The 19948-nt window shown below is 39.7% G+C and overlaps 1 protein-coding gene across 6 annotated transcripts in view; it reads right to left on the bottom strand.

Moving 5' to 3' along the window:
* DAB1 (DAB adaptor protein 1) overlaps window positions 1-19948 on the bottom strand; it is a 761363-nt gene that overhangs the window by 90753 nt on the left and 650662 nt on the right. For all 6 annotated transcript variants that reach the window (XM_056844015.1, XM_056844020.1, XM_056844017.1 and 3 more), the window contains 2 exons: window positions 16841-16980; window positions 9804-9902 (listed from right to left, as the gene is read on the bottom strand). In XM_056844015.1, the coding sequence (XP_056699993.1) occupies window positions 9804-9902; window positions 16841-16980 (239 nt within the window). The remainder of the gene's footprint in view (window positions 1-9803; window positions 9903-16840; window positions 16981-19948) is intronic.

The following is a 19948-nucleotide window of genomic DNA, read 5'->3' as shown; positions in this document are numbered from 1 at the left end:
CCCCCTTCTGATCCAAGGTAGGCACAAACAGTGCTACAAAAATCAGGACGCTCATTTTAACTAAAGTGAACTGAACAAAATCAAATGCAAGAAGTAAACAGTGTTCAGTCCATCTATATATTCTGTGTACACAAACTGAATGAATATAAATTATAGTGTCTATATGCCCACTGCTTCAACGAGACTTACAATGCAATCCTGAGCAGAATTACAGCCTTCTAAACCCACTGACTTCAATGGATTTAGAAGGATGTTAACTGTGCTTAGGATTGTACTGTTAAGGCATTTTGGCGAGCAGGTCTTCAATTACTATGAATTTATATGGGTTTTCTTAAAGCAAATATAATAATATATTATCACAGAAAGGTACCTTGCAAATAAAATTGAAGTCTGTTCTGAACAGCTTCTGGCCATGGGGAGAATTCTAAAGTCCTTATTAAATTTAAGATGGCCCATATATTATTATGCAGATATTATAATTCCCAGCATGATGTTATGATTGGGTAGATAATATCATGCTGTTATAGTCCTATGAATTTTGTTTAATCTAAAAGCAAATTCTAATCAACTGCCACATTCTCTGAGAACAAAAAGCTCATCCTGAGTTAATGATAGAAAGCACAATATACATAGCATCTAGTAGTTCAGCCCACAATTTCATGGATAGGACCAGCAGGATTTGGCTGCATATGATAAATTAGAGAATAGATACATATGATGATACAATATCTCAATATGAGGTTTGGGCCTTAGCATCTCTTGCCTCCCAAATTAAGTCGGTAAAATTGTATATATTGTACCATTTTGTCTAATTGTACCAGATTCATCCACCTACCTAATGTTGTGTTAACTGAGAATATTTTCTTCTTGGTGAATCCTGTTTCCTGGGGGCATTTTACAACATTATACTTGAGATATCCAAGAAGAAAGTTCCCTTAAAAATCATCTACTCAGTACTTGCAACAAGATACCATCAGCAATACTTTTAGTTTGACAACCATGAAAATACAGATTATACCCATTCCTTCCTCATTCTAAGGCTGTTAACCTTTCATGCCAACTGCAATGCTGTGCTTTCACTCAGTGAGGAAAAAAGCAACTTTAAATATTATTACAAAATTCATATCCGAAATCTATAAGCATTTGTAGATAATATTAAGTTGACAACAATAATATTAAGTTGACAAAAATAAATGAATTTTGAGTGAATGTTTTAAAAAGCATCAAAAAACTGGTGGTCACAATTTGTTCTGCAAAAAAAAAAAAAATCCTCCCTCCCATAGGTTCATGCAATGATATTCTTAGGGGCATCTCCCCCCCCTTCCCCCGCTGATACTATGCATCTTTCCTTGTATAGCCAGAATCAGTGAAAGTCTGCCTTTTCTGGGCCTTATTTGATGCAAGATGCATTCACCATAAATGTCTTACGATAGCAACTGTTCCACACAAAAGTGATTTGCCACAATTTGATACTGTGGGAAATTGGTGTGTGTGTGCCTGTGTGTTTGGTTCCCTTACTGTTTTCCCCAAGCATCATAGCGTTTTTGTGCACCACCTCAGTTTTCCTTGACTTTTCAGTGATCTTTCCCAACCTGCTTTGCTGCAATGTTTTTGGGAATCAATGCAGCAAAGCTCGGCTGGCTGCCATGAGGTCAGGGAAGTCTGAATTTTCCTCATCCCACTCACTCAGCAGCTGTTTCCCCTGCCTCTTGTTAGTTTCATGCTTGTAAATAAAATTAAAGATATTCTACCAACTACTAAAGATAAGGTACTTTAAATACAATCTGCTAGTATCCAAAATGCTGCTACTGCATTTTACAACACGTAGAAGATTACAGATAGGAACATTTAACCAACTATTGAAAGATGCCAGTTCATTTTCAGGAAAATGGGTTTTGTAATTTTCCACCTGCCTGTAGTTCATATTAAACTAACAAAATGCTCATCATTTTGACAGATGTATGTACTGCATACTCCTCCAAGGAGGGGTATAGTGCGGGATGCCTATCAGTTGGTGCCAAGCCATCAAGTGTCAGGGATGGAGCATAATTACTGATCTGAATGATATCTAACACTACAGATGTTGGGGACTGGAAGGAGAAGACAGTGTGCCTTACCTCCCTAGCCATCTGGTTCCTCCTCTGATATCCATGGTTCTCCATGTACTGCCGTAATATCCAATTTTGTGTGCATAGGCTCTGTAAGTGCACTCAATAAATCATAAGAATAAGGATCATTGGCAGTCTTTAACTAGTGGCTGGACAAACACTTGTGAAGGATGCTTTAGGCTGATCCTGCATTGAGCAGGGGGTTGGACTAGATGGACTGTATGGCCCATTCCAACTCTGTGATTCTATGAACAGTTATAACCCTCTAAGCTTACTGACTTTGATGGACTAAGAAAGTGACAACCCTAAGCAGAGTTATACCATTCTAAGGGTATAATTGTGCTCATGTTTGCGCTTATTTTATATTTAGTGCTCATACAGAATCTAAGCATGCAAAATAAAAGTCTACTCCTAAGAAGAGTTACCCACTTCTAAATTCACCAATTTCAATGGGTTTAGCCTATGTGCATCAGATTGGATGAAAAAGCAATGCAGGATGGCCTACTGGCAATGAAGTCAGTATTGGCATTCTAGATGGGATGGAAGATAAGGTGTTTCCCTCCCTCTCATTCCCCACTATGCATAAGGGCAGTGCACTGTACAAACCAGCCCTAAATTAGTTCTACTCAAACATATTTTTATATTTTTCTCATATTTCTTTCTTTAGAAAATATACATCCTGTCTTACTGTTAAAAATAATGCTCACAAGGGTATGTATAATAATAATACTTTCAAGGGTGTGTTTATTTATTTATTGGGAAAAGTACTTAGGGACATTTTTTGGACGAAAGCTGAACCTGTTCCCATGGTGATCCCAGCCACTAATAATCAAGCCTGTTTCTATATGCATAGCCCCTTCCTAGGATCTGTTTCTTCATCATGCTGCAGTATGATACAATGTGTGTTTGTGTATGTGTACATCATTATTGGGGACATGCTTCTTATTCTGGGGTATTATTCTGCTGGTCATAAATTCTAAACAAAATAATAATAGGAGATGATGTGTGATAGTATGTTAGCAGACTTTCATAGGCATCTGCCTGCTGACTTCTAGTCTGATGTAATATGGCAGCTAGTATGTATAGTAGTATACATCAGGTAGTCTTCAATATTTTCAACAGATACATCTTACTGGGGCTTACATGTATATGATACTTCTGTTGGGGTGTTTATCTTCAATGAATTTATATTCTCTATCATACCTTAGTGCAGGGGTCTCCAATATGGTGCCCGCCAACTCCGTTCCTGGTGCCCACCAAGTGTTTGTTAGAAAGTGGGTAGGGCCAGGTAGGACTTTTATTTAGCAAGGTTTCCAATTGGCCATTGGAGGTTTGGTTTGCTGTGCAGATTTTTAAAAATCCTGCTTTGGAAGCAGATGTCACCATGGCACAAAAATCTTCACTGTGTGACTGAAGGTAAACTGCGGCAGCCATTTTATGGCTGGCTCTGCCTCCTGCACCCACCACACTGTGTCAGAATTCCAAAGGTACCCACAGGCTCAAAAAGATTGGGGACCCCTGTCTTGGTGTATGAGCATACACACCTGGTCCACAGTACAAAGCATGACAAATCCATTTACTCAGGAGGACAATTCACCAAATTTACAGTCTTAATGCTAGAAATGTTATAAATATATAGGCTGCTCCTCAATTATTAGCTCTGCATGTCAGTCTCGGGCGGTATAGTTTTGAGGAGACTCAGGAGGGCTAATCATACCAGAAAATTATGCCCAAGATGTACATGCTTTAGATGTCACAATAATAAAAAGGAAAACAATCCTCCCGTGTCCGGCCAAAACTGTCACAAAAAATGCACACAGATATTTAGCATATCCCACTTCTGTAAGGGGTTAGGGTCCAAATAAGGAAGAATTTTGGAACATTAAATATTTGCATGTACTGCTATTTAATAAATTTCTTTGACCTTCAAATCAAAATTGTTTTGGAGTATACCTTGATGCACAGTTAGTGTCCCCCCCACCCCCGCACACTATTATCAATAAAACAAATTGTAACTGATAGTTTGTTTGCTTTTGATGTGGACAGTTTATTTAGAAGGGGAGACACATTCAGTCATTCAATCCCCCCCCCCCCCGCAGTGAGACATGATTGTACCATGTTGTATAGAAAGCTGATTTAGCAAAATGATCAAATGTGAGGTGTGAGCTGGGGAGATCACAACTCAGATTTGCTAGATGGCCATAAAGATATTCTTTTAGCCCTGCATCTACAATGCACTGGTAATGATTCTGGTCTACTTGGGCTGTTATAAGGATCAATGATGTAACAAATGTAAAACAATTGGGACAGAAGATAGACCAGGTTTTATCCTCTCCTTGAATTGAACCCCGCCACCCCCCCCCCACACACACACCAAAGGTTTACAGCTTAGGGCACAGTGAGGATATACATTTTAAATCCACTGTAAAACCAAAAACAACTAATGATTACATGATTAAAGGCTAAAAAGAAATTATGGTCTTGGTTGTTTACATTTTGTGAATTTTCAGTTCTTCACATCGTATGAGTTTTCTTATATAGGATCCAGTTGCTACATGCCACTTTTGGAGAAGCAAGTGTACATATCTAGGTCTGATCCAAACAGCCCTGCAAGAAGATCTGTGTATGCACTGAAACATGCATGGCATACATTAACTTTACTAAAACACAGTTCCCTTTCATTCTAAAGATATATGTGCTACAGAATGCCAAAACAATACATAGCACGAATGAATTCTAAATGCAGTTGCAAGTGATATGCAGCTCAGCAGCATGGACTTACCAAGTGTAGAAAGTCACTGTAGGTTGTTTTATGAGCTGTTTGTAGCTGTTATCTGTTATTTTGTACAAGGAGACATATTAGTCTCCTTGTACAAAATAGGTACAAAAATATATATGGTAAGTAAGACTTGAAAGAGTCTGCCTAAAAAGATATCTAGATGGAGACAGGGTATGTGGCAGCTTGTTGTTGTTATTATCCTGAAATAACCCCAAAATAGTGTAGTGATACCCTATACAAGAAACATAAATAAGGCAACTTGAAGTATTTTCCATTATTCAGTGTTTCACAAGAATTATGGTATCTAAACAGAAACCCCACCAACCGTCGTTCTTGCCCTTGGTAATGAGTGATTTTTTGCCTCCTTTTTTGTATTAAGAGAGCAAGTACAAACATGAATTAAATCATAAGATTATTAACATTTATATTTGTTCTATGAATAGTAGATTTGGAACACAAAAGTCTCTTGAAAAGCAAAGAAAAAAATCACAAGGAAGATTTCTGAAAGTATCGTATATATGTTCTTTTCACCTTTAATTATGGAGCAATTCCTCTAAATCCATCTTTCTAACGTCAGTTCTGCCAATACCAATTTTTAGAGAATTTGCTGGTTTGGAGCTGCAAATTGATTTTTTTTTTATTGTGATAAATTAAAATCCAATATTAGCCAACAAGATACAAAACATACAGAAGTCAACGTTTGTCTCTGAAATTAGGTCACTTGCATGTGAATGAGCAATGAGAAAAATAAGTGATGGACATTTTGGAGAAATAAATAACATATTGAGAAATAATTATCCATTTTATCAGCCTAAAACTGAAAACCATGCCAAAAGAAGCAGTTTGCAGATGGGAAAGCAAGATCAGGTTCCCAATCAGCACTGGAAGTAGTTGTGTCATGCACTGATCTGGGTGGAGGTCATTTTCATAGCACCCCATGCTACATATTTATGTTCAGCAGTACATGACAGGACATAGTCACAAGAAGGTAGAAGAAACTGCTGAATGAAGGAGTGACATTCAGTATGCTGGCACCTATTTTTATCATGTAGACCTTACACCTAACACTGTCTCATGACGGTTATAACTGAAGAATGAGCCTTCATCATGAATTACTCTCCCTTTGGTCATAGAAACTCTAGCATTTGGGTCTAGATAGTTTTTTTCCCCCAGGGATGTAGTAGCATGTCAACAGTAAGCTTTAGATTGATCCTCACCAGACTGCCAGATTCTGAAGGAAGCCTCCTTCCAATGATTCATAATGAAATTCCTTATCCTTGGAGCCCTAGAGAGTAAACAACATCCCCAAGGCCATAGTAGGGATTTTTTTTTAATCTGGACCTTCTTTCCAAATAATCCTAGATCCTGCCATGATTTCTTGCAGAGGAAAGGCTTTCATTTACAAGGTAACCCAATATTTACAAATCTTGTCTGACAGCACTCCTACATCCTTTTCTGCTATATTGTAGGAAGCAGAATGTAAGACAGTCATAACGTTTTAGGTTCAGATATTCATACAATTACTGGTATATTTATTATACTTTGAATATAAATACCAACCAATACTATCCCAATAAACCTTCTTAACAGACTACATTACTTACTCCTAATTGTAATGATACAAGTTAGACAACTCAGTATTAATTAGCAAAATTAATTCCATCTGCCATCAGCCTGGTTTTTAATCTGGTAATACTAAATAGTTAATTTATATAAAAAGGGTGTGCCAGGAAGCCTAGGGTATCCTGGTGGGGTAATACTATTACTGCCTTGGTGAATACCATGAGAAGGGCTATGAATTGAAAACTGTGGGAACCACAACGGAAGCAGAGATGTCTCTGATGGTTTGGCCTTTTCTTTATGTGGAAGTATGCATCTAGCAGGTCTAGTGTTACAAACCATATACCTAGGAGTAACAGAGGAAGGATCTGCTTCGGGTGGTAGATCCAAGCGATAAGTTGAGGGATAGGGTTGATGACAAGTGATAAGGGGTTCCAAGTCTTGCACATGTTCCAAGGAGGATTCAGATAAGTACAGTGAGCAGCCTGGTGGATAGGGCATTCTTGGTACAGAAACTTCCTTGACTGGTTCCAATGGTGGTTTACAAGAACTGAGGGGTGACAACTTGGATTTGGAAGGCTTCTCTGGGTCCTTGTATTTATGTGGAACATTTTAAGGTGGTGGTCCTGAGCAGCTGTGCTCCTGGGACGTAGGGGCAGAGCCTGAAGCTTTTCCTGTGTTTTTTGTCAGGCCCAAGGCATTCAGAATGGGCTTTGGAACCACTGGAATTGAAGTTGCTTGGATCCGTCTGTCAGCATTAGAGGATGGCGTCCAGCTCAGACCTTTCTCCTGAGCTGCGCCACACAAAGCCTTTTCTCAGATTACCACTGGTGTGTCTTGCTTGGGTGGTAAACTGGCGAGAAATACAGTAGCGCAAGATGTTGTGCTCTTCGCCGAGGTGCAGGGGGCATTTTTCATGGTCATCTGTGTGGGGGATTTTGGAACCACAGGACCTGAATTTTTTCAAACACTGCTTTTTCTGCCATTTCCTATGCTCTGTGGAGGCAGTAGAATGTGGTAAAAATTGTTGGCAGTTTTGTGTTGGTTGAAAGGAGATGGAGCTTCTACTAATGAGACTCTCTTTGCGAAAGAAAGAGGACTGAGGGAAGGGTGCTCTGCCCCCTCAATATTACACTGCAAAAGGCAGGAAACTGCATAGAGGACTATATAACGAAAGGAGAATTATATAATGTAAGGCAATACAATCGACAGGATATCAGATAAACAGTGTAATAAGACTAGAACTGCAGAAATCGGAAACAAGGCATAAATATTAAACACAATATGTTGAACCATGCAAGAAAAGGCCCTGTTCAGATGAACGTTGTCATGGTAGGGCACAGGAGGAAAGGAGGTCCTGCAGAAATGAGACTCCAAAGCCATACAGGGCTATGTGTGTGATGGTCATTACCTTGAACTGACTTTGGTAACTTATGGGAAACCAACAGAGTGACTGCAGAATGGGAGTAATATGCATGCACAGCCTAGTTCCTAATAATAACCGAGCTGTGGCATTCTGTACTAACTGGAGCTTCTGAGTTAATTTTGACGGGAGACCTATATAGCGTGCATTACAGTAGTTTAGATTCGATGTTACCATGGCATAGATCTGGGTGGCCAGATCAGCCAAGTCAAGGCCATCTTCCAGGCTAAATGAAGTTAGAAGAAAGAGTGGTTTTTTTTTTTTTTTTTTTTGCAGCTGCATTAATTTGCTTCTCCGGCAGTCATGCTGGGTGCAGTATAAGCCCTAAGCTCTTGACCTTGTCAGCAAGGGTCAGCTGAACCCCATCAAAAGTGGGAAGCATGATGCCCATTAAGACCTCAGGGTTTTCAGCCAGCACGACCTCTGTCTTGTCAGGGTTCAGTTTCACTTTGTTAACTCTCAGGCATTTAACCACAGAATGCAGGCAGTGGCTCAAGACTGTTACTGCATCCCCTGGATATTTGGTCAGAGAATGAATAGTTTGAGCTGTACCTCACCCTGAGGTCCATCTCTGCTGTACTGACCATTAGCGGAAGAAGAGAGTCTCTTTGAACATGTTCAGAAATGCTTTTCAAGGTGCCTGTTCATCATCCTTGAGAAACCATTGTCAGTTACCATACAATTAGATTTAGGGATCAAGCATTCTAAGTGCTAAGGAATTCTAAGGCTGCGAAGTGCTAAGCATTCTAAGGCTGCTAAGGAAGCCAGGCCCCAACATTTACCTTAACAAATTAATTACCAATTAGAATATCTGTTTTCACCTCCTGCCCATATCAGCGTAAAGATCTTAATGTCTCATATGATCTTACCCTTTCCACCACAAGACCCTGTGGCCCTATTTTTGCCAACTTCTTCATACACCATTTTAATTATTTCCTGCTCCCCCCGCCTAAAAAGAGGCCTAAGGTGGCCTAAATAGATTTTACATCAGCACTTAAAACATCCAAACAAAATAGCAGTAACTATAAAGCAAAGCTTCAAATAAAAACTATGCTAGAAAAAACATCCCATCCATCTTTCATCAACATCAGTTTAAGAACAAATTCAAAAGAAAGTTCTAAAAAGCTAGACTGATTTTCAGTCCCTCTGCTCTCCCTTCCCCAGAAGCAAAGACGTCCTCCTCATATCTGGTAAACCATTCCAGAGGATTGGCGTCATGACTGAAAATGCTCGCAATCAGACTGCAGGCAAATGAACATCCTTACGGGGGGGCAGAATAAGAGCCGGCCTCACAAGAGCCCCCAAGGTGGCTAACATTTTTTTTAAAAAAATACATGGTAAAATCACACTTTAAAACCATTAAAATCAACCCCCCGACACACAACATTAACACCAGAGTTAAAATATGTACAAGACATAAAAGATAACTATTAAGAAGGAGGGATAACTGAGGGAATGCTAACCAAAACAAAAAAAAGTCTTCGTCCACTGGTGGGAGAGGGCAACAGAAAGGGACAGACAAATCACCATTGGGAGAGTTGTACATGGGTCCCAGGTCATGAATGAGCTTTAAAGGTAAGAACAAGAACAGCTCAGAAATAAAGCTATTTTACAAGTGTTACATATTCATGTTGATGTTTTCTAGTCAAAAGATAGGCTGCTGCATTTTGCTAGATAACATCTTATCAATTATATAAGCAGTACCACTGAGCTATTATCAAATAGCTCATCCTCTATGAAACCAACAAAGCTGTAATTTCACACCATAGTCTGTTGGAGCCTTCTCTTTGATCTGCAGTAACAATTTATGTAGTATATCACCTGCTTTGTGTGACTTTGTCAGTTGTTTATCACTGCACAATTAAGAAATACTTTTAGGGATACAATAACCATGAGATTCAATTCTGCTGTGTCGGGTTATCATCTTACTTACTCCAGTCTTCTCGTCGAAGATTTTGATTCCTCCAAAAGATATGGTTAGAAATATTTTCTGCTTGTGTTCCCCTTTTGAACGAGCTGCACCAACAATTCCCTGTTGGGAGAAATGGTTCAGATTCAAAATAATTCATTTTTTTTTCCTACTCACTGTTCATGCACATTAGCAAGAAGAACATTTCTCTTAAAAGAACTGAGGATTTTCATTCAGTTTTCCATTACTTCTGATGTGGGCTCAAGCAGCATACATACCATTCTAAAAACACTGGTTTCCACATGAAGATCTGCTTAAAATTTAGTTTTTTTAAAGGCCTCCCAGCTACAAGCAACATAATTCAGGATACAGTTGAAAGCATTGAGTTCTGAAGCAATCAAAACCCATTGTAATGATGGAGCTGACAATTAGCAATATGCTTGACTATGAATACCCCTTTTATTTTACTGCCTTCCTCCTGAAACCATAGGACAAAAAGCTTTCTTGCCAGGTAGGGGCAACTTATGAAATTGATGAAATGAGGAAGTAGAGAATCCACAGCATTCATATTCACTAACACTCTTCTTTTAAAAATTCCCTCCCCATACAAGCTTTCTAACAGGCACATTTAGGGCTTTTCTGCACACTCGACTTCTGATTTTTTTGGCAGTCGGATCCAGAAGCACTGCAATCGGTTTGGGCACAGTTCTTCTGCACATCTACCTTCCCTCTATATTTTCAATTGTGGAGTCAGTTTGTTTTATTCCACACATGCCTTAGATAATGAGGATTTCCAAGGGAGGATTCTGTCATCATCAGGGATGTCAACGGTGGCATCACAGCACCCCTTTATTAAAAAAAACTGGCACTCAAATGCCACTATATTGCTAGAGTGTTGTAACAATAGGCTAAGCAGGTTCTCTCAATTACCAGCTTCCGTTTTTTAAAAAAGTACGTCTGTATCCCTTTCCCTTGGGGAGATATGCCTTTCCCCCTATATCTCCCTGAAGGAAAAGGCTAGAGACTTTTTCTTAAAGCGAAAGCTGGGAATTCATGGAACCTGCTCGACCTATTGTTACAATTGGTTCTTGTAGGTTATCCGGGCGGTGTGACCGTGGTCTTGGTATTTTCTTTCCTGACGTTTCGCCAGCAGCTGTGGCAGGCATCGTAAGAGGAGTAACACTGAAGGACAGTGTCTCTCAGTGTCAAGTGTGTAGGAAGAGTTATATATAGTCAGAAAGGGGTTGGATTTGAGCTGAGTCATTGTCCTGCAAAAAGTATCAAATTCATAAACATCAAGTATCAAATTCATAAACATCAGCACAACTTTAACAGAAAAGAAGAGAGTTTAAGAATGAATAAGGCTTGGCTTCCTGTCTTGAAAACCTCCAGACTAACAAAGACTACAGTCAACAATAGCCATGCAGATTAGCTTTGGATTTCACACATTAACAGATCACTTCAGGAAACAATAGTTCCATATTAACATACCACACCCTCATTAGCACATTATCTTGATACTTACAGGACAATGATTAGCACATTACCTTTGATACTTTTTGCAGGACAATGATTCAGCTCAAACCCAACCCCTTTCTGACTATATATTACTCTTCCTACACACTTGATACTGAGAGACACTGTCCTTCAGTGTTACTCCTCTGAAGATGCCTGCCACAGCTGCTGGCGAAACGTCAGGAGAGAAAATACCAAGACCACGGTCACACAGCCCGGATAACCTACAAGAACCAATGAACTCTGACCGTGAAAGCCTTCGACAATATATTGTTACAATGCTCTAGTAATATATCAATATTTTAATGCTGTTAAAAAAGAAAGAAAAGGAAATCACTTGTCTTTGGAGGGGAGGAAGAAGGGAGTGGTTTGACCATCACAGTCCCATGATCAAAAAGTGAGCTGTAAATGGGTGGCAAAGGGTGGGACAAAGAAAACCAACAGAAACATTATGCATGAGGAAAAAGGCAAATCAAAATAGGCTTCCAGAAATAGATTGGGGTAAAAATGATCTCAAAAGAACTGGAAAAACACCAGAGTGTGTGTGGGGGGGGGGCGTGAAGTAAAAACTAAAGGCACATGTGTGTGGAAATCAGGGGTTAAACCAAAGTAGTATGGGGCCAGGATCACCACCACCACCAACAACAACAAACCCTTATACAGAATTGTGTAATCATAATACATTTTCTAATGTGACATAAGCTGTATGTGACATCAGTTTCCTACTGCCATTTACATTGGCCAAACTGGGCACTTCATATGCAAGAGAATTAATGCACACAAATCTTTCATTAAAAATAGAAACACTTAAAACAACCTGGGAACACAAACTTAAAGGCTGCAGGATTAGAGCCAAATAATTTCAAAAGAAAAAACTAGTAAGCTGCAGCTAATTTGGAATTCAAATAGAGTATCATAGTACCACAGTTGGATGCAGTAGGGACCGGATGAGCTTCTCTCATTACAGAAAATAATTGTCCCTCCTTACAGGTTTATGTATACGATTTGTATTCATCCCTGTTTTGTTAATTCATCAACAGTTGGGAGCCATATGGAAGGTGGACGCCCCTCAGTCCCCACTGCTGCCCCCTCCACTCTTCCCCCAACCTCTGCTGTCTGGGCTTCCTCAGCCTCAAACCACTCAAGGGAGGAATCTAAGCTCGACTCCTCCCCACTCGCTGCCAGGTTGTCTGTCTGTCTGACCCATTGCAGCCAGGCTCTCCTCTTCAGCCTCTGCCCTCTGATAGCTTATATTGTCTCCCCCTTCACCCAAGGCCCTCCCAGGCTCTGCCCTGGGAAGCCATATAAGGTTCCCCCTTTGCCCCACCTACTCCCAGGGGCTTGCTCGGTTGCTGCGTCACATCGCCAGCCAGCCTGGGCCCTACCACCCATCAGCTGTTTGATGGAGATGCGGCAGGGTGGGGCAGTGTTGTGTGGCCTCCTGTTTCTTCAAGTAGGTCAAAGCCTTCAACTGTTTCATACTGAAACAAAGATGATGTTTTATTTTTGAAGTTTTTACTTTGAAACCTCCTATCCAAACTTAATTCTTCTCTTCCAATTCTGCAAATTAAGGAATCTCTACTGAACATTGGGGGAAAATCACAGTTGAAATGGTCGAGGGGAGGGGAGGACACATAGCACTACAAAGAGAAACATAAGAATTCCTTATACATATTTTCTCCATTTGCAGTTCTTCAGGATCCAATTCAGAATTTATGAAAAACTAATAATAGTGCTTCAGGTATTTGTTGAGTTAGTGCCAGGATGGGATCTGGTCAGATTCATGATTTTTATTTAAGTTGCTCTGCACAGCCATATGAAATGGACCATAGTACTTAATACTATACATGGGGGACGACAATGGCTTGGACCCCATGGAGCATTTCTGCAGATGGGAATGATTTCTCACAGTTAAGCAAAACTTCCTTGCCTACCTCACTGCAAAAATGCCCTGCTAAAATGCTGTTCCTTAGCATGCAGGGGGCGTGGAGAGGTCAAAGGTCTGCAGTGGAAGGGGGGAACTGGCAACAACCACCCCCTTTACTTTTGCAGATTCGCTGCAGGAGCCAAGTCAGCATATTCCTTCATCTTACAAAACAAACAAACATCTACATACAGAAGAAAAAAAATGATAGAGAGAATATTTCTAGTTTAATCTTTTTGCTGAGTGATATGATAGTTTTCCATGTGTGGGTGTTCCCACAAGCATATTACTTCCCAGTTTAAATCTGAAGTAGAAGAACAGTTTTTACCATATGAGCTGATATTTGTAAAGAAAAATGCTGAAAAGGGAACATATTGTTATCAAGTTGAAAATGGTGCATATCATCTTTTACTGCATGCAGATCCCGAATAAATCTATATTGTATTGGACCTGTGACTGTGAACCTTTTTGCCAATTATCTGAAAATTAATGGTTACAAACATTCCAATTTCTCAACAGACACATCATAATGTTTGCAGTCCAGTTTCTGTAAGGGACATGAAAGTTATCCGTTTGGCTGATAAGTTATCAGCTTGGCCTTGCCCTGATCTTAGAGACAAGGATAGCATTGAGGCCTTTCCTATGAATTTCTTACCACCCACACTTGTAAAAAAATAGCTTTAAGGTGGTGAGAGTCACACCAGTAACAAAGAGAATTCAGTAGACACAGAAGAGCCTATTGAGCCTTGCTTGTATCTCCTGAAGTCTCAACACAGTCAGTGCCAACTTGTCCTCTTGGAAAGGTAAGGGTTTTTTTATGCTTGATGAGGGATATGGAGAATGACAGGGGTGGGGATTGCTATTTAATTCACATTTTCTTGCAAATACTCAAAAAGCCTCATGGTTGTTTGTTTTTTAAGTAGTTGGAAGGAAGGCTCATAAGTAGTGGACATTTAGTTCAATCCAGCAGATCTCGAACTCTTTTTTAACTATTTATTTTGAGTTTTTCATAACTAATTTTCATTACAGGGTACCCAATTGGAGAAAGAAATGGCTAGAAAGGGAGCAGAGATGAGCCTGGACAATGATTTCCTCTTTGCTCTCATGAGGATTTCTACTGGCGTTATTCATTGTTCTCCAGGCACCAAACTAGACACCCAAATGAACCATTATGATTGCAAGCCCTGAGTGAGTTAAATAAAAGTTGGTCTCAACCAAAGAGAGATCTAATTAACTTAGTTTAACTATACAGGTGGACAGGTGGCAAACTCATTTTAGATAGAGCTATACAGTTATTTTGATATTTTTTTGCAATTCAAACTAGACATCAACTGAAAAGGTGCAAGAAAAATTGAATCAGATTTCAGCACGTGCCTCTTCTGTGACTTTTCTTTGTAAATATAAAGCTGGCCTCCATGGAATACAGAAGTAGACCAAAAATGAACATCTTATCTTATCTGGTTCCCCCCCCCCCTTTTTGAGTGGGTGAGATGCTATTTGGCGGTGTATTGCCTGAGATCATATTATTTGAATGTAATGATATACAACTATCACATAGTAATTGTTCTGCATACATTCATTAGTATTTACTGCACTCCTAAGAGGAGACCCATACTTAAGATAGGGAACTAGCACCCAGGTGGTAGCTTATCTCTCAAAGTTGCCAAATGAAAAAAAAAGTGTTCATTATTTCAGGTTTTATGTCCTACAATCAGACCACTAGTCCATGCTGCCTCTAGTAGAACAAAATCAATATGCCACAGGTAATGCTTCAACAGAAGGACATGAATATTAAAAGGAAAATAAATAACATCGTCATAACCTACAGAGCAGGATCAACAACAACTACTTCAATTTGTGACACCACCTGTTTATCATGGTTCTAGTCACATCATAACATCACACAAGCAAGTCTCTCAATTATGTTAACAAGAATCAAACATCTTGGAGGTGATTTGGCAATTGAGATCCTCGGGGAAAGAGACAAAATGGCCAGCCTAGCCTTGTTAACATCCCAAAGTCTCCCAAAACACTTGTTGGCAGATGGAATCAAGGACTGAAAGAGAAAAACACTACATGCAGATAAAATCTTATGGCTGTATCATAGCACAGGTTTCCTAGAGGTGTTACGGGCCGGCCCTTTAAAAGTGGATTCTTTCCATCACTAAATTTCTCAAAATCCTGGTGCCAAAAACAGGAGCAGGGCTAGTAAAAGAAATTTGCAACACTGTCTCCAAATACAGGATGTAATTCTTTACTGTCACAATCAAATCTTTTATGCAGAGAATGCAGGCAGGTTGCACATGCTTCATGAACCCTCTCACACACTGATCCTTCCTCACTCTCACAATATAGACAACATTGATCCTCTGCTGATATCACTGGGTTGTGAGGAAGAGGAGAAGAAGGTTTTTATACTCTACTTTTCTCTACCGTAAGGAGTCTCCAAGTGGCTTACAATTGCCTTCCCTTCCCCTCCCCACAACATACACCCTGTGAGGTAGGTGGGGCTGAGAGAGTTCTGAGAGAACTGTGACTAGCCCAAGGTCACCCAGGAGCTTCATGTGGAGGAGTGGGGAATAAAACCCGGTTCTTTAGATTAAGAGTCCATCGTTTTTAACCACTACACTATTCTGTACTGTTATGTAACAATACAGGCCCTTTCACATCTAGTATAAATGACAGAGGCATAAAAAGCCATGGAAGTGTGCATGACTCAATGTACTGATGAAAGAAGTGAAGGACCTTGGCTCAAAATGGCCATTGTTTAAAGACGACCTCCTTAAGATCAGACTGCAGTGAATGAGAGAAACACAGAAGAGATTGGCTTGTCTCAGCCTTTTCACTAACAAAACACACACTGCACATGTCTCTTTCCTACCCTATATACGCAGAACCTCCTTCTTTTACTTCTCATATCTAACATGCCTGTTGAGTATGAGCAAAGCCCAGTGGGTATTTTAATGATTTTTTTCCTCCTTTACAAAAAGCAACTCTGCTTTCAGTGACAATTGTATTCCACAGAAGGGAAGCGCTACAGAAACAAGGGGCTCACAAACATATTCAGACAGTCTGTGTCCTCTCTTACCCTCAGAAAGTCTGTACCCATGTTGTACCTTGCATCTAGCAGTGGGTCTATGGTGAGCTGGTTTGTTGCACAAAATACAGCAGCAGCTACAGGTTCACTTTCCCCTCTTTCAAATTTCCCTTCATCCTAGCCAATCAGATATGACTTTGATGACACTAACACGGGAAAATGAAGCTTATTTAGTGTGAAGGTAAACATTGGGAATACACATTGTTCTCACTCTAAATTAACTTCATTTGCCCTCACTGATGTAATTGGGTAACCAAGTCTGATTGGCTATATGGCAGTATCATTCTTACCTGGAAAATGACAGGCAATTAAAAAAAAATGGCCCTGAAGCAGCAGCCAGTCAGGGCTGTGACTCTCAAGCAAACTGCCCCCCCCCAAAAGAAAGCTAACAAAGGTCTTCCAGGTAAAGTGGTTCAACCCTAGTAAGCATCCACCTTATTCAATGCCATTAAAATAATATTTTTAAAGTGTAAAGCTCTTTCCCTTTGAATCCAATATAATTTTAATTTAAACGTTTCACAGCACCTTTAATTTCATCATGGAATCTTGGCATAACTTGTCGCCTCGTGCTGCAGAAACCTCGTCTATCCCAATCAGTTTTGCTTTGTATCGAACACCGTCGCCTTTAAACCTTTTTATTAAAGTGGCTTCGCTGCGATCCTGACCTGAAAAGACAGAGGTGCGCATTTGAAATCCACACAGTTGTACAAATATATATATATATATATATATAAGGCTAAAAGCTTACGGGCAAGTTTAAAGTGAAAGGTAATTCATCTATTTTACTGTTTAAATATTTTAAGTCCATACTAATGATGTGACAGAGTCCTGTAAAACATAACAGATATCGTGGAAGCCAATTTTCAATAGAACTTGAATAGGAGAGAGAAAGCCCACCACATACTGCACGAAGTGCTTAAGCGATAATTCCAATATACTAGCTGGGAAAAGGGGAGGAATCTCGTAGCTACTCCACTAGTACAGAGGTGACACTCACTGCCATCCAATAAGAAGACACTCGATTAATTAAAAAACAAACGAACAGGGCTACTTCACTGGAAGTAGCTTTTAATGCTTATGTACAGTTTTGGAAATAATGCTACATTCGACACCTTCCAATAGTATAAATTTTTGGATCTTCCAATATTAAATAAACACCTGTACTTCATATTTATTTCTCTAGTTGGGTCATCTCAGAGTTATTAATCCTTAGGATGGCAATACCTTCTACTTGAAGGGACCACTATGATTCTCTATGGAACAGTGAAATCCTTTCATTACAGGCAACAACCTTGATTTGCCTCATGACCATTTATCTCAAGATGGATATGGAAACAAGCCATGATAATGTACAACCAAAGACTGGAGTTCAGCTCTGTGATTGCAAGCAAGGTAACATGTCATGATTTAAAGACTTAATTTTATCAAACCAATTTGAATGTTTTAGATTAATGGGAACCCTTCATACATTTTTAGAATGCAGAAGAGATACCATAGAAAATCTTGAGTATGAATGTAACTTGGCATGCATGTCAATTAACACCAGTGATGTGACTCTTCCAGATCATTGTGGTATTCAAAATTACTTAGTTATTTAAAATTTATTATTATTTTTCCTGCAGACCCATGCCATTTATAGATGTATAGGTGATATGATAGCCATCTTCAAGTATTTGAAAGGCTGTCATATAGAGTATGGATTGGAGTTGTTTTCTGTTGCCCCTGAAGGTTTGACCAGAATGAATGGGTTGGAATTAAACCAAGAGTTTTCGACTAAAAATTAGGAAGATCTTCCTGACAGTGCAGTTCCTTAATGTAACAGGCTTCCTCAGGAGGCGGTAGACTCTCCTTTTGAGGTTTTAAAGCAGAGGCTAGATGGCCATCTAACAGTAATGCTGATTCTATTACTATGAATTTAGGCAGATTGTAAGAGGGAGGGCAGGAAAGGATGAGCCAGTGCTCAGCTCTTCTGGCCCTTTCTTATATGCCCAGGGTAATGCTGATTGCCACTTTGGGGTCAGGAAGGAATTTTCCTCCAGGCCAGATTAGGCCAGGGATCTTGGAGTTTTTTTGCCTTCCTCTGGGCAAAAAGCAGGGGCCAATGAGGGAATGGGGGGGGATGTAGCTGTGAATTTCCTGCACTGCACAGGGGGGTGAACTAGATGACCCTTGGGTCCCTTCTGGCCCTATTTTTATATGCTTCTAGAGCCAAATAAAAATTAACATTTAGTTGAGTTTAAAAGGTACAGGGCTAAAACCAGTGAATGAGACTCTACAGAATTGTTCTAAAATTTACAATAATCAGACATTTCTCTTTTAAATAAGAAATATGTCACAATGTATTTTCTAAATTTCACCAGCATAAAGGCTCCCATTACTGGAAACTGTAGAATAAATGAATGTGGGACAAACTAGGTGATAGTAAGTAAGTAGCTACAGCAGAGAAAGTCTGAGGGAAAGTACAGGATTTATTTATTTAAAACGTTTACTAGCCTCCTCTCTACCTTATAGGAACTCAAGGTGACTTACAAGGTAAATAATAGCAGAACACAATAAAATACATAAAACCACTAGTTAAAATCAGTCATTTAAAACCGCCATTAGGTAGGCAGAAGTACTAATCAACTAATCAAATACAGTCATGAATAAAAATTTCTTCAGCTGCCTCCTAAAAATCCAGAGAGAGGATCAAACCACATGAGACATTGTTAACAGAAGCTGCAGCAGGACTCCATTAAGTTCAGGACTGTAGAATGTTAAGGGGTGTGTGTCTCCTCCTGACTTTTTCCTCATGCAGCCCCTACGAGTTTTGTAAGACTCACCTAAGAGCTATTGTGGGGCAACATATAAGAAGCACCTATCAACGTGGACATTTTCCCCCTTTGGGACAAATGGCAGCTCTGAGGGGACTGTTTGAAATGGAAAAAAAAATGGCAGGGGAGCAAATTAATCCTTCTCCTCTTGGGGTCACAGTCAGAACCAGGACTCCTATCACTGCTATTTACAACAAGACTCCATTTATAGATCTGGAATCCTTCCAAATGACCCCCCCCAATCAATTCTGTCCCACTTCCTTTCAGAAGGCTGTGACTGATGAATAATTTTGAGATACTCAAAACCCTTATTCCACTTATTCTCACAAAAGCTGTTTGTGATATGTGAAAATTTTGTACACTGCCTTGAATCTTTTCAAAAAAGGTGATTTGTTAGGGTTGCTGACCTCTAAGTGGTAGCTGGAGCTCTCGTGCTATTACAACTGATCTCCAGGTGACAAAGACCAGTTCCCTAGAGAAAATAGCTGCTTTGGAAGGTGTGTTCTATGGCATTATACCCACCATGAAGTCCCTCCCCTCCCCAAACCCCACCCTCTTCAGGCCCCACCCCCAAAATCTCCAGGTATTTTCCAGAGCTGGCAACCCTAGTGATTTGTAAATAAATAAATATAAGAGAAAAAGAAATCACCTCAAGTCCACTGTAGGGGAATTTACAAGCAGAGCTGAGATTTGAATCCTATTCTCCCACATCAAAATCCACATTTATGAAATGCTTCACACGCCTACCAGCACTAACAACAATGCCACAGGCACTTCAGCTTTCAACTCTGAAAACCACATCCTTATTAAATTACCCACC

Source organism: Euleptes europaea, chromosome 2 (assembly GCF_029931775.1).
Source record: "Euleptes europaea isolate rEulEur1 chromosome 2, rEulEur1.hap1, whole genome shotgun sequence".
NCBI classification, from domain to species: domain Eukaryota; kingdom Metazoa; phylum Chordata; class Lepidosauria; order Squamata; family Sphaerodactylidae; genus Euleptes; species Euleptes europaea.
Note: the sequence above shows the minus strand (reverse complement) of the source record. Positions and strands in the feature narration are given on the sequence as shown.